The following is a 21,021-nucleotide window of genomic DNA, read 5'->3' as shown; positions in this document are numbered from 1 at the left end:
GATAAAAAATATATCAGAGTTGTTTTAATTTGCACTTTTTATTTGTATGAGTAAAGTTGAGCATCTTTTTATATTTAGGGCCGTGTGTGTGTGTGTGTGTGTGTGTGTGTATATATATATATATATATATATATATTTAGCAATGCTTCATTTTTACTTTTTTTTGAATTTTTGAATTTTATTTAATTTATTTTTTATACAACAGGTTCTTATTAGTTATCTATTTTATGCATATTATATGCATTGAAGGATTTTAAACTGAGTAATATCTGATTGCAGGCTGAACTAATCGGACCAGGAGCAGAGCGGATGCAAGGAGATCAGTTAGGATATTGTTGCAGTGATTTATGTGAGAAAGATGATAGCTTGGATTATGTTTGTGGTGGAAACAGAAAGAAGTAGACAAATTCAAGAGATTTTTAGGAAGTAAAATTGATTCAACTTGGAGAATATTAATATATTTTTTTAAAGCATTAAGTTCCCAGAAGTGGAATTCTCAATGCAAAGGGCAGAATTATTTTAAAAGCTTATGGCAGATATCAAATTGCTTTCCAGAAAGATTATTTCAGTGCACTCTCCCATTAACAGTGTATTAGAGTACCTATTTCCATATACCTTCACCAACAATGAGCATTAACTTTCTTCTTATTTTTTAATACCTTTTACAGAAATTGATTAGATACTTCAATTTTTTAAATACATTTATTTATTAATTTATTTTTGGCTGCACTGGGTCTTCGTTGCTGCACGCGGGCCTTTCTCTAGTTGCAGTGAGCGGGGGCTACTCTTCCTTGTGATGCGTGGGCTTATTGCTGTGGCTTCTCTTGTTGCAGAGCATGGGCTCTAGGCACATGGCTTCAGCAGTTGTGGCTTGCGGGCTCTAGAGTGCAGGCTCAGTAGTTGTGGCACACGGGCTTAGTTGCTCTGTGGCATCTGGGATCTTCCCGGACCAGGGCTCGAACCCGTGTCTCCTGCATAGGCAGGCGGACTCTCAACCACTGCACCACCAGGGAAGCCCAGATACTTCAATTTTTAAAATGGGGATTATTTCACCAACTAAAATAATATAGTAGTTTGGGAATGTGTGTACATATTTTGGTTTTGGAAAGTGTAGGTTTCATTCTTAATATCTGTTTCTAAAAGCTGAAACTAAAACAAAAAGATTTAATGGGAATGTTGCCTCGGGAACTTGGGAAAAAGAAAAATGTACGGTAGATTTAAGTCAGATTAAGTATGACTGGAAAGTTATGTTTTTGTTGAAATTTTTAATAACCCAGCTTCTGTTCTATATAGTCAATGCCAAGACTCATACTTTCCTAAACACTGTATTGTAACTGTGCTCTGTCATGAGGATGGACGTAGGGTTCCAAAGTATCTTACATAAACATACTGATAAAGAGGCCAACGTATGTAAAGATTTTGACCACAAAGATGGAAATATGGAAATATTTCTTAAATTTTATGTAATATTTTGATAGCTTAATAGATAAGAAATAAATGTATAGATAACTTCAAATAAATGTATGGATAACTTTTTGACAATATGAGGATGGCTATAGCTGAAAGTAAGAAATTTAGAGAAATAAGTAGCTTTTAAAAAACTATTGAAATAGTTTGAGTTTAAAAGATATTGACCTTAGATTCAGAATAAAAGTTATGTTTGTAATGTTTTCGTATTTTCCTCAAATATTTACATAATTCTACACTATTGAACTATATTTATTTTTGAAATGACATGTTACTCACTGCTTTTGTTCTCTCTTTCAACAGTTAAAAGATGTTGATACTCAGAAAATCATAAAAGCAATGCTCTCTTATGTGTGGCCCAGAGACAGGCCAGATCTACGAGCTAGGGTTGCCATTTCCTTGGGATTTTTGGGTGGAGCAAAGGTAAGAATAAGAGAAATTATGTATTGTTTGTTGCTATAACTAGGAAATACTATGACATTTTCTAGTAAAGAAACTTAGGCTGATATAAGTCACTTTGGGGAGTATTGTCAACATTTAGGGCCCTCGTTTATGTAACTCTTCTATTCAGTCAGCAGAAATTATATGATAATGCCTGATTTATCTATGTATCAGACTTATAACAGCCTCAACCTAATGGAATTCTTCCTGAAACCAGTGTAAGATACAGGATCGTGGGTTGTAACAACGCATAAGGAACTTGTAAAAGAAGCTCCTCAGAGTCCTGCTGGCTTTTATTTAATACATATTTCTGGTAAGCTTAGTTTTCAGTTCCTAGTAAATTGAAAAGAGGATGAAGACATTTTAGGTACATTAATAGTCATAAGTGGTAAACAGCAGTGTGACATGAAGGGAAAAATAAAACAGAAAAACTTAAAAAAACCCAAAAGCCAAAAAGCTGGGCATTTTGGTACATTCAGTATAGGGACCCTCTACATCTTAGCAGCCTCCTCAGTTTATCACTATACTGTAACACATTTTAATAAGGCAAAGTTATGATAATGATTCTGGGCTTTCAAGAAGAACTCCTTTCAATTTATTCAGATTTTAAAGTCAGTGAATTCTATTATCTTTAGGTACAATATATAGTCATAGTACATATTATAGTCTCAAGTCAGGCTTCCTGGGCTCTGCCTCTTACTAACCTTGTAACCTTGGGTAAATTGCTTACTGTCCATTCCTTGGTTTCCCAGTTTGTAAAAAAAGGTAAAATAGGTTGTCATAAGAATTAAATAAATTAACATATAAAAGACTTACAACAGTACCTGGCACATAATAAAACATTATATACGTGTTAAAATAAAAATAGATTTGGATTTCCATCAGAAATATGGTACAAAAAAATGTCTGCTCAAAAGTATAAATGAGATTTGGCTATAATTTGGTTATCATTCTATGTATAAGGGTTAATACATTGTTTTAGAACCCAGTTCTTATCACTTATTTCTTCTCTGTGTCCTGTGTGTTCCCTTTTATTTACTCATTCTTTACCCTATCCTAAAAATATTTACTGAGAACTTGTCATACAAGTATGGTTCTTGGCCCTGCAGGGTATTCAAATATGAGTAAAGCACATTTTTTTCTCAAATTATAAGGATAAGACAAGTTTTACTTATTGTCATAATACAACATAGGTCATAAATGATTGAAAATAAGTACCATTCAAGTATTGGAGGGCTTCAAAGGAAAGAACCACCAATATGGGGAGTCAGGAAAGGTTTCACAGAGGAGGTGATGTCTGAGATAGGCCTGGATTGATGAGTAGGATTGTTACAGGTATAGGAATAACATGGACAAGATGAGAGAGATCATATAGTGTGAGTGGAGAAGTGAGTAGTCCAGTTTTGCTCTAATGAAGAGATAATGTTTCAGAGGAATTAGAAGTAATCTTGGAAAGATAAATAGAATTCCTACTGTGAAATACCTTAACTGTAAAACTGTAAAATTTATTTAATCATGTTGGAAGTAGGAACCTCTATTTTGAGTAGAAGAGTAATAAGGTTAGAGCTGTACTTTAGGGAATTAATTTGACTGTTGTATAAGATGAATTAGGGTGGTGAGAGACCTAAAGTAGGGATACCATTCATTCATTTTCATTTCATGCATTCATTCAGCAAACACTTACCAGCCAGTTAGGAGGCTAATGTAATAGCCTAGATGAGAAGTAATAGTAGTTTGTACTGGAGCGGGTGATAGAGATGGTAATATGGAGAGAAGAGATGCCAGGGATATTGTGAATTAAGGGAGGTAGAATCAACAAGACTTAGCAATGGATGAGATATTAAAAGTAAAAAACAGAATAGGATTCAAAGATGATGCCAAGGATGAGAGAATGATAATGCCTTTAACAGAAGTAGGTAGTAAGTCAGGAAGTCTTGTTTGGGAAGATGAAAATTTTGGTTTCGGGCATGTTAAGTTTGAGGTGCCAGTGGAACATCAAGTGGCTCATAATACAAAATGCAAGACAAGCTCAGGAAGGAGCCCAGGGCTAGAGATATTGAGGTGATAGTTGAAACAATGCAAATTAATGAGTTCATCAAAGAAAAGAACAGAAATAGACAACAACTGCAGACGTCACTTGTGATAAATGTGTTCCTGTAGGGAAGTAAATAATAGTGGAAAAAGGGAAGGCATGATTAGAGAGTAAAACCAAAATAATTCAGTCAGACTCCATCTATTTTCTTGTCTCCTTTCTCATCTATGGGCTCTGGTGAGTACTCTCCCAGTGAACTTCCCTGGGAGAGAATTTAAATGAAGATTCTGAGCAACAAACCAAGAATCCATACTTTATTCTCTTTGTCAAGCCGAAAAGAGAGAACTGTATTACAAATCTAATTTTGTTAGCTAATGTTGAAAAATTTTAACTCATTCATTTTTAGAACAGTATTGGTTGCTGAATTGTCTTTTACCTACAAATTACTGAAGGATAAGGATTCTTCTGAGCTCCTGTGCAAGGCAGTATTAGCAAATTGCTCTTTATTCCTTCATGTGATTGTAAGTACCTTGCTGACAAGTTAAAGGCAGATTGTTTTCTGGACTTTCTTTTGAATTGAAGAGAGCAGATTAGAAGATGACCAAGCTAGTCAAAGGGAGGAGTCCTAAGTACTGACATTTGTGTTAGACTTTGTTTTTAGAGTGAATTTCAGTCCTTCAAAATGTAAATTTTTGTTGCTTGGTGACAGGTCGATATCAGGTATAAAATGCAGACCAAGTTAACATCCATAAGGACTGAAGTATTTTGAGAAGGCTAATATTTGATTCTTCCGTCAACAAACACTGAGCACCCATAGAATGGAAAGTGCTGTACTAATCTCATATAAACTGATTACAAGTAAACCGAAATTAATATAGAGAAATAAGTTTTCCAAATGTATTTTTGATTTCTTTTGGATCAGGAAAAGGAGGAAATTACCAGGTGTTATGATGCATGCTGGTACTTTCAGAGCATATATATTAAAAGTTTTCTTTCACTAGGTAGGAACTACACCACAGAGCAACTTTAGGAATGTAGAGCATAGTAGTAGCATTTAACCATTCCTAACATCATTTGTTCAGCTTCTATACTGTCCTCAGTTTAAAAATAATCACTCTGCCAAATCTTTAAAACCTAGTCATTATTTATTTATTTATTTAACACCTTTTTTGGAGTATAATTGCTTTACAGTGTTGTGTTAGTTACTGCTGTATGACAAAGTGCATCAGCTATATGTATACATATATCCCCATATCCCCTCCTCTTGTGTCTCCTTCCCACCCTCCCTATCCCACCCCTCTAGATGGATACAAAGCACCTAGCTGATCTTGCTATGCTATGTGGCTGCTTCCTACTAACTAGCTGTTTTACATTTGGTAGTGTATATATGTCCATGCCACTCTTGCACTTCGACCCAGTTTACCCTTCCCCCTCCCCATGTCCTCAAGTCCATTCTCTACGTCTGCGTCTTCATTCCTGTCCTACCCCTAGGTTCTTCACAACGTTTTTTTTTTCTTTAGATTCCAAATATATGTGTTAGCATATGGTATTTGTTTTTCTCTTTCTGACTTACTTCACTCTGTATGACAGTCTCTAGGTCCATTCACCTCACTACAAATAACTCAATTTCGTTTCTTTTTATGGCTGAGTAATATTCCATTGTATATATGTGCCACTTCTTCTTTATCCATTCATCTGTCGATGGACACTTAGGTTGGTTCCATGTCCTGGCTATTGTAAATAGAGGTGCAATGAACATTGTGGTGCAGGACTCTTTTTGAATTATGGTTTTCTCAGGGTATATGCCCAGTAGTGGGATTGCTGGGTCGTATGGTAGTTCTATTGTCAGTTTCTTAAGGAACCTCCATACTGTTCTCCATAGGGGCTGTATCAATTTACATTCCCACCAACAGTGCAAGGGTGTTCCCTTTTCTCCACACCCTCTCCAGCATTAATTGTTTGTAGATTTTTTGATGATGGCCGTTCTGACTGGTATGAGGTGATACCTCATTGTAGTTTTGATTTGCATTTCTCTAATGATTAACAATGTTGAACATCCTTTCATGTGTTTGTTGGCCATTTGTATATCTTCTTTGGAGAAATGTCAGTTTAGGTCTTCTGCCCATTTTTGGATTGGGTTGTTTGTGTTTTTGATATTGAGCTGCATGAGCTGCTTGTATATTTTGGAGATTAATCCTCTGTCAGTTGCTTTGTTTGCAAATTTATTCTGCCTTTCTGGGGGTTCTCTTTTCCTCTTGCTTATGGTTTCCATTGCTGTGCAAAAGCTTTTAGATTTGATTAGGTTTATTTTTGTTTTTATTTCCCTTTCTCTAGGAGGTGGGTCAGAAAGGATCTTGCTGTGATTTATGTCATAGAGTGTTCTGCCTGTGTTTTTCTCTAAGAGTTTGATAGTGTCTGGCTTTACATTTAGGTCGTTAATCCATTTTGAGTTTATTTTTGTGTATGGTGTTAGGGAGTGTTCTATTTTCATTCCTTTACATGTAGCTGTGCAATTTTCCCAGCACCACTTATCAAAGAGGCTGTCTTTTCTCCATTGTATATTCTTGTCTCCTTTCTCAAAGATAAGGGGACCATATGTGCATGGGTTTATCTTTGGCCTTTCTATCCTGTTCCATTGATCTGTATTTCTGTTTTTGTTCCAGTACCATACTGCCTTGATTACTGTAGCTTTATAGCATAGTCTGAAGACAGGGAGCCTGATTCCTCCAGCTCCGTTTATCTTTCTCAAGATCGCTTTGGCTATTCAGGGTCTTTTGTGTTTCTATACAAATTGTGAAATTTTTTGTTCTAGGTCTGTAAAACCTGCCATTGGTAGTTTGATAGGTATTGCTTTGAATCTGTAGATTGCTTTGTGTAGTATATTCATTTCCACAGTGTTGCTTCTTCCAATCAAGAACATGGTGTATCTCTCCATCTATTTGTATCATCTTTAATTTCTTTCTCAGTGTCTTATAGTTTTCTGCATACAGGTCTTTTGTCTCCTTGGGTAGGTTTATTCCTAGGTATTTTATTCTTTTTGTTGCACTGGTAAATGGGAGTGTTTCCTTAATTTCTCTTTCAGATTTTTCATCATTAGTTTATAGGAATACAAGAGATTTCTGTGCATTAACTTTGTATCCTGCTACTTTACCAAATTCATTGATTCGCTCTAGTAGTTTTCTGGTAGCATCTTTAGCATTCTCTATGTACAGTATCATGTCATCTACAAACAGTGACAGTTTTACTACTTCTTTTCCGATTTGGCTTCCTTTTATTTCTTTTTCTTGTCTGATTGCTGTGGCTAAAACTTCCAAAACTATGTTGAATAATAGTGGTGAGAATGGGCAACCTTGTTTCGTTCCTGATCTTAGTGGAAATGGTTTCAGTTTTTCACCGTTGAGAACAATGCTAGCTGTGGGTTTGTCATATATGGCCCTTATTATGTTGAGATAAGTTCCCTCTATGCCTACTTTCTGGCATGTTTTTATCATAAACAGATGTTGAATTTTATCAAAAGCTTTTTCTGCATCTATTGAGATTATCATATGGTTTTTATCCTTCAGTTTGTTAATATGGTTTATCACATTGACTAATTTGCATATATTGAAGAATCCTTGCATTCCTGGGATCAACCTCACTTGATCATGGTGTATGATCCTTTTAATGTGCTGTTGGATTCTGTTTCCTAGTATTTTGTTGAGGATTTTTGCATCTATGTTCGTCAGTGATATTGACCTGTAGTTTTCTTTTTCTTGTGACATCTTTGCTGCTTTGGGTATCGGGGTGATGGTGGCCTCATAGAATGAGTTTGGGAGTGTTCCTCCCTCTGCTATATTTTGGAAGGATTTGGGAAGAATAGATGTTAGCTCTTCTCTAAATGTTTGATAGAACTCACCTGTGAAGCCATCTGGTCCTGGGCTTTCTTTGTTGGAAGATTTTTAATCACAGTTTCAATTTCAGTGCTTGTAATTGGTCTGTTCATATTTTCTCTTTCTTCCTGGTTCAGTCTCGGAAGGTTGTGCTTTTCTAAGAATTTGTCCATTTCTTCCAGGCTGTCCATTTTATTGCCATAGAGTTGCTTGTAGTAATCTCTCATGATCCTTTGTATTTCTGCAGTGTCAGTTGTTACTTCTCCTTTTTCATTTCTAATTCAAGTGATTTGAGTCTTCTCCCTTTTTTTCTTGATGAGTCTGGCTAATGGTTTATCAGTTTTGCTTATCTTCTCAAAGAACCATCTTTTAGTTTTATTAATCTTTGCTATCGTTTTCTTCATTTCTTTTTCATTTATTTCTGATCTTTATGATTTCTTTCCTTCTGCTGACTTTGGGGTTATTTTGTTCTTCTTTCTCTGATTGCTTTAGGTGTAAGGTTAGGTTGTTTATTTGAGATGTTTCTTATTTCTTGAGGTAGGATTGTGTTGCTATAAACTTCCCTCTTAGAGCTGCTTTTGCTGCATCCCATAGGTTTTGCGTCATCATGTTTTCATTATCATTTGTTTCTAGGTATTTTTTGATTTCCTGTTTGATTTCTTCAGTGATCTCTTGGTTATTTAGTTGTGTTTAGCCTCCATGTGTTTGTATTTTTTACAGACTTTTTCCTGTAATTGATATCTAGTTCCATATTGTTGTGGTCAGAAAGATGCTCAATACAATTTAAGTTTTCTTAAATTTACCAAGACTTGATATGTGACCCAAGATATGATCTATCCTGGACAATGTTCCATGAGCACTTAAGAAGAAAGTGTATTCTGCTGTTTTTGGATGGAATGTCCTGTAAATATCAGTTAAGTCCATCTTGTTTAATGTATCATTTAAAGCTTGTGTTTCCTTATTGATTTTCATTTTGGATGGTCTGTCCATTGGTGAAAGTGGGGTATTAAAGTCCCCTACTATGATTGTGTTACTGTCGATTTCCCCTTTTATGGCTGTTAACATTTGCCTTATGTATTGAGGTGCTCTTATGTTGGGTGCATAGACATTTACAATTGTTATATCTTCTTCCTGGCTCAATCCCTTGATCGTTATGTAGTGTCCTTCTTTGTCTCTTGTAATAATCTTTATTTTAAAGTCCTATATTGTCTGATATGAGAATTGCTACTCCAGCTTTCTTTTGATTTTCATTTGCATGGAATATCTTTTTTCATCCCCTCCCTTTCAGTCTGTATGTGTCCCTAGGTCTGAAGTGGGTCTCTTGTACACAGCATGTATACAGGAATTGTTTTTGTATCCATTCAACCAGTGTATATCTTTTGGTTGGAGCATTTAATCCATTTACTTCTAAGGTTGTTATCAATATGTATGTTTCTATTACCATTTTCTTAATTGTTCTGAGTTTGTTATTGTAGGTCTTTTCCTTCTGTTGTGTTTCCTGCCTAGAGAAGTTCTCTTAGCATTTGTTGTAAAGCTGGTTTGGTGGTGCTAAATTCTCTTAGCTTTTGCTTGTCTGTAAAGGTTTTAATTTCTCCGTCGAATATGAATGAGATCCTTGCTGGGTAGAGTAATCTTGGTTGTAGGTTTTTCCCTTTCATCACTTAAAATGTGTCCTGCCACTCCCTTCTTGCTTACAGAGTTTCTGCTGAAAAGTCAGCTGTTAACCTTATTGGAGGTTCCCTTGTGTTTGTTGCTTTTCCCTTGGTGCTTTTAATATTTTTTTCTTGTATTTAATTTTTGATAGTTGGATTAATATATGTGTCTTAGCATGTTTCTCCTTGATTTTTTCCTGTATGAGACTGTCTGTACTTCCTGGACTTCATTGACTATTTCCTTTCCCGTATTAGGGATGTTTTCAACTATAATCTCTTCAAATATTTTCTCAGTCCCTTTTTTTTCTCTTCTTCTTCTGGTACCCCTATAATTCGAATGTTGGTGCGTTTGATCTTGTTCCAGAGGTCTCTGAGAGTGTCTTCAATTCTTTTCATTCTTTTTTCTTTATTCTGCTCTGCAGTAGTTATTTCCACTATTTTATCTTCCAGGTCACTTATCCATTCTTCTGCCTCAGTTTTTCTGCTATTGATTCCTTCTAGAGAATTTTTTATTTCATTTATTGTGATGTTCATCATTGTTTGTTTGCTCTTTAGTTCTTCTAGGACCTTGTTAAACGTTTCTTGTAGTTTCTGCCTTGTATTTTCAGGATTTTGGATCATCTTTACTATCATTGCTCTGAAATCTTTTTCATGTAGACTGCCTATTTCCTCTTCTTTTGTTTGGTCTGGTGGATTTTTATCTTGCTCCTTCATCTGCTGTGTGTTTGTTAGTCTTCTCATTTTGCTTAACTTACTGTGTTTGGGGTCTCCTTTTCGCAGGCTGTAGATTTTTAGTTCCCGTTGTTTTTGGTGTCTGCCCCCAGTGGGTAAGTTTGGTTCAGTGGGTTGTGTAGGCTTCCTGCTGGAGGGGACTGGTGCCTGTGTTCTGGTGGATGCAGCTGGATATTGTCTTCCTTGTGGGCAGGACTGCATCTGGTCGTGTGGTTTGGGGTGTCTGTGAATTTACTATGATTTTACACAGCCTCTCTCCTGATGGGTGGGTTTGTGTTCCTGTCTTGGTAGTTGTTTTGCATAATGTGTCCAGCACTGGTCCTTGCTGGTCTTTGAGTGGAGCTGGGTGGTAGCATTGAGATGGAGATCTCTGGGAGATCTTTCACCATTTGATAATTCGTGCAGCCGGGAAGTCTCTCATGGATCAGTGTCCTGAAGTCGCTCTCCCACCTCAGAGGGTCAGGCGTGACACCTGGCTGGAGCACCAAGACCCTGTCAGCCACACGGCTGAGAAAAAAAGGGAAAGGAAGGAAGGGAGGGAGGGAGGCAGGGAGCGAGGGAGGAAGGAAGGAGGGAAATAATAGAGTTATTAAAATTTTTAAAAATTATTAAAAATAAAAAAGTGCTATAAAAACAGAAAGAAAGAAGAGAGAAACCAAACCAAAAAACAAATCCACCAATGTTAACAAGTGCTAAAAACTATAGGAAAAAAAATGGACAGACAGAACCCTAGGACAGATTGTAAAAGCAAAGCTATTCAGACAAAATCACATAAAGAAGCATACACATACACACTCACAAAAAGAGAAAAAGGAAAAATACATATATACGTTTAACAAAAAAGGGAAGAGAGCAAGCAAATCAATAAACAAATCTACCAATAATAATAAGCTCTAAATACTAAACTAAAATAAACATAAAACCAGAAACAGATGCAGAAAGCAAACCCCAAGTCTGCAGTTACTCTGAAGTCCACCTCCTTAATTTTGGGAAGATTCGTTGTCTATTCAGGTGTTCCACAGATGCAGGGTACATCAAGTTGATTGTGGAGATTTAATCTGCTGCTTCTGAGGCTTCTCGGAGAAATTTCCATTTCTCTTCTTTGTTAGCACAGCTCCTGGGGCTACACTTTGGAATTGGCCCTACTTCTGCATGTAGGTCACCTGAGGGCATCTGTTTCCCGCCCAGACAGGACGGGGTTAAAGTAGCAGCATATTTGGGGGCTGTGGCTCACTCATGATGGCGGGAGGGAGTGGTATGCAATGAGGGGTGAGTCTGCGGCAGCAGAGGCCAGTGTGATGTTGTACCAGCCTGAGGCGCGCTGTGCATTCTCCCGGGGAAGTTGTTCCTGGATCACGGGACCCTGGCAGTGGTGGGCTGCAGAAGCTCCCAGGAGGGGCGGTGTGGATAGTGACCTGTGCTGGCACACAGGCTTCTTGGTGGCTGCAGCAGCAGCCTTAGCGTTTCATGCCTGCCTCTGGTGTCCGCGCTGATATCCGCGGCTCGCACCCATCTCTGGAGCTCGTTTAGGCATTGCTCTGAATACCCCCTCCTCACGCACCCTGAAACAATTGTCTCTTGCCTCTTAGGCAGGTCCAGACTTTTTCCCGGACTCCCTACTGGCTAGCTGTGGCATACTACCCCCGTTCAGGCTGTGTTCACGCAGCCAACCCAAGTCCTCTCCCTGGGATCTGACCTTGAACGCTGAAGCCTTAGCTCCCAGCCCCTGCCCGCCCCGGCAGCTGAGCAGACAGGCCTCTCAGGCTGGTGAGTGCTGGTCAGCACCCATCCTCTGTGCGGGAGTCTCTCTGCTTTGCCCCCTGCACCCCTGTTGCTGCACTCTCCTTTGTGGCTCTGAAGCTTCCACCCCGCCACCCCCGTCTCTGCTAGTGAAGGGGCTTCCTAGTGTGTGGAAACCTTTCCTCCTGCACAGCTCCCTCCCAGACGTGCAGGTCCTGTCCCTATTCTTTTGTCTCTGTTTTTTCTCTTTTCTTTTGCCCTACCCAGGTACCTGGGGGAGTTTCTTGCCTTTTGGGAAGTTTGAGGTCTTCTGCCAGCATTCAGTAGGTGTTTTGTAGGAGTTGTTCCACATGTAGATGTATTTTTGATGTATCTGTTGGGAGGAGGGTGATCACGTCTTACTCCTTAGCCATCATGAATTGCGAGTCCCTTATTTATTTTTGAGTAGTACTGCAGGTGTGATTTATCATTTGTGTGCATTAGGTGCATTGTTAGTCCTTTCATTCCTTGGCTTCCCATTTTTTTTCCTCAACCTGATTACATGCTTTGGCATATAAGCACTTTGGACCAATCTATGCCCCTTTATACTCAGATCTTCCCTACCTCCTCCACATACTTCTTGGAATTTTAGGGCAGGGTTCAGGAACCTTTTCAGCTCTGATTGAATACCACCCAGCCATCTGAGCAGTGTGTGGTGGTTTCATAACAAGGCCTAAGGCATCCATGAAGGATAAGGAAGACAGAAAGAGAGAAATGTTTAGTGAGTAGAAGGAAAAGGGAGGCTTTCATGGTTAACATATGGGACCACAGCATACCATCTGCTTGCTTATTTGCTTTTTAATGCTCTTTTGATTCTGAGATTCTTAATGCTGTCATTGCCTCCAACAAAGATTTTTAAGATAAACTGTATTATATAGAGATGTTTTGCAGCCCAGAGGAGGCCAAGAGGATGGATTGGTATTTCTTCTATCCAAGTTACAGCAATTCTCTTTTAGTACTGTAGAATTCTGTGTGAGGTATAGTTTAGTGGTTCTATTGCCGCAAGAGACACAGAGATAGAGACAGAGAGAATACTCTTTGCCTTCATTCCTTAAATCCCTACGAATTTTATGCAGTACCTTTTCTTATCATCCACATACATCATAGGAGTATCACATCATCATTAATCTCTTCTAAGGATTTTAAAAATTTCAGTCTTTTTATTAGTATGTTACACTTAATATGTAATATAAGGATTTAAGGAAAATATAAAACACATTTATTGAAATCATCTGATTTTATCAATGTTATAATATTGTAAAAAAGTTTACTCATATTCTCTAACCACTACCATCTTGGAAACCACTTAGTTGACAGAGAAATTGGGGTCACAAAAAATTAAATATCAAGTACAAAAAGATATTCTCACTAATCTGTTAGAAATGAAAATAAGCTATTTTAAAATTATAAAATAATTTCAGGGGAGAGTGTGATTTATAAAAATATTATCAATACCTCATTTCTTCAAGAATGCATCTATTATATAGAGTAATGGATAATATATGTGTCAGTCCATCTGGGCTGCTATAACAAAATGCCATAAACTGGGTGGTTCATAGATCGCTGTCTTTTTTTGTAACCTCATATGATGTAAAGGGCAAGAAGGGTCTCTGGGCACTCTTCTAAGGGCACTAATCTCATTCATGAGGGTTCTGCCCTCATGACCTACTCACCTCCTAAAGGCCCTGCCTCCAAATACCATCATCCTGGGGGTTAGAATTCAACATATGAATTTGGTAGGGGGAAACAAACATTCAGACCATAGTAATATGTACTAAATAAACACTTGTTGACTGACTATTAGGTATAAGGTACTGTGCTTAGGCAGCTGGGAATACAAAAATGAATAAAATGTGGGCCTTGCCCTCCTGGAGTTGCTGTGTACTGAAGGAGAAGAATATACAAATAATGATAAAATATATACAACATAAACACCCAAAGGGAGTCACAAATGAAGCTATAGGGGAGTTCCAAGAATTAGGCATTTAGGGAAGGCTTCATGGAGGAGCTAGAGTTTTCCAGTAACTACAGTCTTCAAAAGATTAATGCACTTTTTGCTTAACTTTGATACTTTAAAATTTTCTGAAAAACATTTTTAAAAGTAAAACAATGCTAACAATGCTACCTGAAGCCTTTACTTAAGTTGAGAAGTGTGATTTATACCCTGGAGTATTTCTTTAATTAAAAGACTTTATATTTTAGAGAATTTTTAGGCTTACAGAAAAATTGAGCTGTAAGTATAGAGAGTTCCCTCCTCCCAAAAGCCCCCTCACTAAATTTCTTCTATTACTAACATCTTGCATTAGTGTAGTACATTTGTTACAATTGATGAACCAATTATAAAAAAAATACATTATTCTTATTAACTAAGTTCATAGTGTACCTTAGGATTCCATTCTTTGTTTTAGTTATATGGTTTTGGGGAAATGCATAATGTGAGATACCACCACTAAAGTATCATACAGAATAGTTTTACTGCCCTGAAAATCTGAGGCATTCCACCTATTTATCTCTCTCTCGATCCTCTTGCATCCCTGATAACCACTGATCATTTTGCTGTCTCTGTAGTTTTACCTTCTCCAGAATGTCATACAGTTGGAATCATATAGTATGTAGCCCTTTCAGACTGGTTTCTTTTACTTAGGAATATGCATTTCTGGGTCATTTGTGTCTTTCTTTTTATTTAATAGTTCATTTCTTTTTATTGCTGAAAAATATTTCACTATATGGAGGTACCATAGTGTGTTTATCCACTCTCTCTTTGAAAGATATCTTGGTTGCTTCTAAATTTTGGCAGTTATAAACAAAGCTGCAGTAAACATTTGTGTACAGGATTTTGTGTGACATAAGTTTTCAGTTCATTTGGATAGTTACCAAGGATTGCAATTGCTAGATTGTATAGTAAGATTATGTTTAATTTTGTGAGAAACTGCCATACTGTCTTCCAAAGTGGCTGTACCATTCTGCATTCCCACTAGCAATGAAGTTTCTGTTCTTCCATATCCTTGTCAACCATTTTAATAGGTGCATAATGGTATCTCATTTTTCTTCTGATTTGAAATTGCCTAGTGACACATGGCATTTTGCATCTTTTCATATGCTTATTGGCATCTGTATATCCTTCTTGGTGAAATGTCTGTCAGGTCTTTTGCTGATTTTTTATTTGGATTGTTGAATTTTAAGAGTTCTCTGCATATTTTGAATACCAGTTCTTTATCAGATAGATGTTTTACAGATATTTTTACTCGATCTGTGGCTTGTATTTTCCTTCTCTTTACAGTGTCTTTCACAGAACAGAAGTTATAAATTTTAATGAAGTCCAACTTATCAGTGTTCATGGATTGTGCCTTTAATGTTGTTATCACATGTCACTGGCAAACCAAAGGTCACCTAGATTTTCCTTTATGTTATCTTCTAGAAGTTTTATAGTTTTTTGCTTTACATTTAGGTCTGTAATCAATTTGGAGTTAATTTTTGCAGAAGGTGTAAGTAAGGTCACTGTCTAGATTCTTTCTTCTTTTCTTTTCTTCCCTTCCTTCCTCCCTCCCTCCCTCTCCTCTCTCTCTCTTTCTTTCTTTCTCTCTCTCTCTCTCTCTCTCACATTCAGTTATTTCAGCACCATTTTTTGAAAAGACTATCCTTTCCCCACTGGGCTGCCTTTGCTCCTTTGTCAAAGATCAGTTAACTATATTTGTGTGTATTTGTCTATTTCTGGACTCTCTGTTCTATTCCATGGATCTATTTGTCCATTCTTTTCCCAATACCACAGTGTTTTGATTAACTTTATGGTAAGTCTTGATGTCAAATAGTATCAGCCCGTCAACATTGTTTTTGTCTTCAATATTGTGCTGGATATTCTGGATCTTTTGTTTTTCTATATAAAATTTAGAATCACTTTGCCCCTATCTACCAAATTACTAGCTGGGATTTTGATTGGGACTGAATTGAATATATAGATCAAGTTTGACATCTTGACAATATTAAGTCATCCTATCCATGAACATGGACTATCTCTCTGTTCATTTAGTTCTTTGATTTCTTTTATCAAAGTTCTATAGTTTTCCTCATGTAGACCTTGTACATGTTTTGTTATATGTATATATAATTTTTGGTACTAATTTCAATGGTGTTATATGTTTAATTTCAAAATGCATATTGTTCATTGGAGGTATATGGGAAAGTGATTGACTTTTGTATATTAGCTATGTACCTTGCAACCATGTAACATGCAGCCTTGCTAGAGTTGCTTATTAGTTTCAGGAGGTTTTTTATTATTGATTCTTTTGGATTTTCTACATGGATAATCATATCTGCAAAGATGGTTTTATTTCTTCCTTCCCAACATGTATACCTTTTATTTCCTTTTCTTGTCTTATTGCATTAGCTAAGGACTTCCAGTACCATGTTGAACAGGAGCAGTAAGATAGGGCGTCCTTGCCTTGTTCCCAGTCTTAGGGGTAAAAGCATCTAATTTCTCATCATTAAGTATGTTGTTAGCTATAGGTTTTCTTGTAGATGTTTTAATCAAGTTGAGGGAGTTCCCCTCTATTCCTAGTTTGCTTACAGGTTTTTTTTTTTATAATGAATAGATGTTGGATTTTTCAGGTGCTTTTTTTGCATCTATTGATAAAATATCCTATTTTTTCTTTAGCCTGTTGATGTGATCAATTACATTAATTGGTTTTTCAATGTTGGACCAGCCATGCATACCTGGAATAAATTCCACTTTGTCATATTGTATAATTATTTTTATACATTATTAGATTTGATTTGCTAATATTTTGGTGAGAATTTTTGGTCTGTTCATGAGAGATAGTGGTCTATAGTTTTCCTTTCTTGTGGTGTCTTTATCTGGCTTTGGTACTAAGGTAATGCTGGGCTCATAGAATGAGTTAGGAAATGTTCCCTCTATCTCTGTTTTCTGTAAGAGATGGTCTTTACCAATTGTATAAGTACTTTATCCAGTTTTCTATTCTCCTTGTTTTGCCTTGCTAATCAGATCTCCCTTTAGTGCTCTTGTTCTTTCTTTCTCTCCTTCTGATCTTTTAGGGACCAGAGAGGTAATTAAACAAAGAAACAAAATTCCCTTTTACCTCTTCACATATATTAGACCCTTCTGAGCAGCACTAGTTACAGAGCCCTTAATTATCAGAGGCTGCTGTAAAAGAGATTAATTATTGAGAAATTTAGGTATTAAAAGTTCTGAAAGAATTGGGTTCCTCAGATGAGATAGATAATACTTTTATGACCAGGAAGGGAAAAGTCATTTTAAAATCCGGAATTTGAGACCCTCAGCACACTGACCATGTTTTGGCATCATATAGATACAGCATACTTTTGACTGTTCTTTATGGTGATTTTACTTTTTCCTTAACTCTGTTCTTCAATCAGTGTCTCAAATTGTACATTTGCCTGTTAAAATTAAATGAATTCAATTTCCTAATGATATACCAGTTTCTGTGAAAATTAAAGAGTTTAGCAGATTATTTATATATGTGATTTAAACTTTTTCATCTGTGAAAGAAAAAGGTTTTGTGAGAATAAGTCCCTTTATTTCTTTTGTACTTAAATTAATGGGTACAATGCAGTTATAGATGAAACATACCATTTGTCACATGGTTATAATCTAGTAAAAATAACCAGTTTCTCAATTCAGAAAGGAAAGGGGGTATGAAACTTCATATTGAGTCACTTTTTATTGAAATACACTATCATCAAACTTTATTTTTAGACATTTCCAGCCACTAGGGGAGGTAGATGGGATGAGACCTGTGATACGGGCTTTATTTTTAATATACATGCAATAAAATGTACTTTTTTGATATACAGTTCTATAATTTTTAACACGTGTATATTTGTAAAATTACTGTCACAGTCAGGATGACACAGAAAAGTGCTATTGCCCCAGAAATCTCCTTTGCGTAACCCATTTGTAGATATACCCTCTCCAAGCCCCTAACTGCTAGGTATCATTCATTTGTCCTCTATCACTATAGCTTTGTCATTTTGAGAATACCATATAAATGGAGTCATATCATATATAAACTTTTGAGCTGGCTTCTCTAATCCAACATAATGCCTTTGTCATTCATCCAAGTCATTGACTCTATCAGTTATTCTTTTTTATTAATGAGCAGTATTCCATAGTATGGATGTACTAGAGTTTGTTTATCCATTTACCCACGTATGGACATGTGGTTTCTTTCCACCCTTTGACAGTTATAACTAGAGTTGCTATAAACACACGAGTACAGGTTTTTGTGTGAATCTGAGTTTTCATTTCTCTAGGATAAATACCTAGGAGTGGAATTGCTGGGTCACGGTAAGTGTATTTTTAACTCTATAAGAAACTGCCAAATTATTTTCCAAAGTGGCTGTTTTTGTCTGCCACCACCAATATATGAGAGTTTCAGTTACTTCATTTCTTTTACTACACTTGGTATCATCAGGCATATAGTGGTATCTTGTGGTTTTAATATACTTTGCATGTGCTTTGTTGCCATCCATACATCCACTTTGGTGAAGTTTCTGTTCAAGTGTTTTGTCCATTTTTTATTTGGGCTGTTGTTTCTACTGTTGAGTTTAGTGAGTTATTTATATATTCTGTACGAGACCTTTCTCAGATATATAATTTGCAAATATTTTCTCCCAGTCTGTAGCTTGTTTTTCTTTATCTCATTTTTTTTGGGGGTGGAGGCGCTGCATCAGGTCTTAGTTGCAGCACACAGGCTCTTTGTTGCAGCACGTGGGCTTCTTTCTAGTTGTGGTACATGGGCTCCAGAACACGTGGGCTCTGTAGTTTGTGGCACGCAGGCTCAATAGTTGTGGCGTGTGGGCTTAGTTGCTCCGCGACATGTGGGATAGTAGTTCCCTGACCAGGGATCAAACCCACTTCCCCTGAATTGGAAGGCAAATTCTTAACCACTGGACCACCAGGGAAGTCCTTGTAGCTTGTTTTTTAATTCCCTTAATAGTGTCTTATATAGAATAAAAGTTTTAAATTTTGATATGTTTCAGTTCATTTTTTTTCTTTATGGATTATGCTTTATTATGTCTAAGAACTATTTGCCTAACTCAAGGTCATCAAGATTTTCTCCTATGTTTTCTTCTAAAAGTTATTTTTTTTACCTTTTACATTTAGATCCATGCTCCATTTTGTATTAATTCTTGTATCCAGTTTAAATGAAGGTTCATTGTTTTGTCCAGTTGTTCCTACATGAAGGCTCTCCTCTCCTCATTGAATTTTCTTTGTTTCCTATTGCTGCTGTAACAACTTATAAATTTAATAGCTTAGACAACACAAATTTATTATCTTATATTTCTGAAGGTCAGACATCCAAAATTAGGTTTCACTGGATCAAAATAAAGGCATTTAGCAGGACTGTGCTGCCTCCAGAGGCTCTTGGGAGAGGATCAATTTCCTTGCCTTTTCCAGCTTTTTCTAGAAGTCACCTGCATTTTTGGCTCAAGGCCCCTTCCTCCATCTTAAAGCCAGCAGCATCTTCAATCTTCTTGATTTTGACTTTTGGCTTCTGTAGTCGTATCTTTTTTCTTTACTTTGACCCTCCTACTTCCCTCTTATAAGGACTCTTGATTATATTCAGCCCACCCAGATAATCCAGGATACTCTCCCCAGCTCACATTCTTCAGTTTAATCACATCTGCAAAGTCCATTTTGCCATGTAAAGTATCATCTTCACAGGTTCTGGATATTACTACATGGAGATGTTTAGGGAGCCATGATTCTCAGATAGATAGATTAGTGGAATGTCATCCTTTTCTGGACTCTGCTCTGTTTCATTGATCTATGTGTCTCTCCATTCATCACCACCACACTGTCTTCATTATTGTAGCTTTATAGTAAGTCTTAAAGACAGGTAGTGTGATTCTTCCAATTTCTTTTTCCAAAATTGTTTGGCTATTCTAGTTTCTTTGCTTTTCCATAGAGTTTTAGAATAATCTTGTCTGTAGCTACAAAGAAGCCAGATGGGATTTTTAGATGGATTTTTATTAAATCTCTAGACCAGTTTGGGGAGAATTGGTGTCCCTATTATGTTGATTCTTGTAGTTGATGAACACAGTATATCTCTCCATTTATTTAGATCTTCTGTGATTTATTTCATATGCATTTGTAGCTTTCAGACACTGTACATCTTTGATTAGATCAGTGGTTCCCAATCAGAGGGGATTTTGCCCTTTAAGGGGACATTTGGCAGTAACTAGAGGCATTTTTATTGGTCACAATTGTGTGGGGCTGGGGAGTGCTACTAGCTTGTGGTCGGTAGAGGTTAGGGACACTACTAAACATCCTAAAGTACACAGAACAGCCCCTCCCATAAGAAAGAATTATCTAAACCAAAATGTCAGTAGTGCTGAAGGTTGAGAAACCCTGGGTTAGATTTAACTTAAGGATTTATTTTTGTGGGGAGGGGTGTTGTAAATTTTTTTAAATCTTGGTTTCCAGTTGTTTATTGCTTGTATATTGTTACATTAATAATTGTTCATTTGTATTGCTTATTATAATATATTGATAATTGCATTGATAATTATTGATATATTTGGAGTTTGGTATACCATTTTATTATCTGCTAGTTGCCTCTTTATTTTGTTGCATTGTTTCACTTTTCCTGCTATCTTTTGCATTATTTGAACAGGTTTTACTATCCCATTTTAATTTATCGTGCCTTTTGGTCGATCTCTTTGTATAATTTTTTAGTAGTTGCTCTAGGAATTACAATATTCATACTTAACTTTTCACAGTCTACGTAGAATCAATAGTTTATCACTTCAAGTAGAATGTAAAAACCTTCCTGCCCTCTAAGTCCCTTTACCTTCCCTCTTTATGTTTACAAGTCATCTTACGTATTACATATACATACATTGAAAACCCCATCAGTCAGTGTTCTACATTTTGCTTTTAACCATCAAACATATTTTAAAGAACTTAAGAGAAGAATATGCTACTATATTTGCATAGATATTTACTATTTCTGTTGCTTTTCCTTCATTGCTAATATTCCAGGATTCATTCTGCTTCTATTTCCCAAGT

General features: G+C 36.6%; 1 protein-coding gene across 5 annotated transcripts in view; it reads left to right on the top strand.

Moving 5' to 3' along the window:
• Positions 1-21,021, top strand: part of ABCB7 (ATP binding cassette subfamily B member 7) — a 139,640-nt gene that overhangs the window by 56,902 nt on the left and 61,717 nt on the right. For 4 of the 5 annotated variants that reach the window (XM_027095653.1, XM_027095656.1, XM_027095655.1 and 1 more), the window contains one exon: positions 1,771-1,890. The exons of the other annotated variant lie outside the window; for it this stretch is intronic. In XM_027095653.1, coding sequence (XP_026951454.1) covers positions 1,771-1,890 — 120 coding nt within the window. The remainder of the gene's footprint in view (positions 1-1,770; positions 1,891-21,021) is intronic. 5 annotated transcript variants of the gene reach the window in all.

This window comes from Aethalodelphis obliquidens, unplaced genomic scaffold, assembly GCF_003676395.1.
Source record: "Aethalodelphis obliquidens isolate GAN/ISIS:26980383/991018 unplaced genomic scaffold, ASM367639v1 scaffold92, whole genome shotgun sequence".
NCBI classification, from domain to species: domain Eukaryota; kingdom Metazoa; phylum Chordata; class Mammalia; order Artiodactyla; family Delphinidae; genus Aethalodelphis; species Aethalodelphis obliquidens.
The sequence above is the reverse complement of the archived record's forward strand: the minus strand, read 5'-3'. Positions and strand labels throughout refer to the sequence as shown.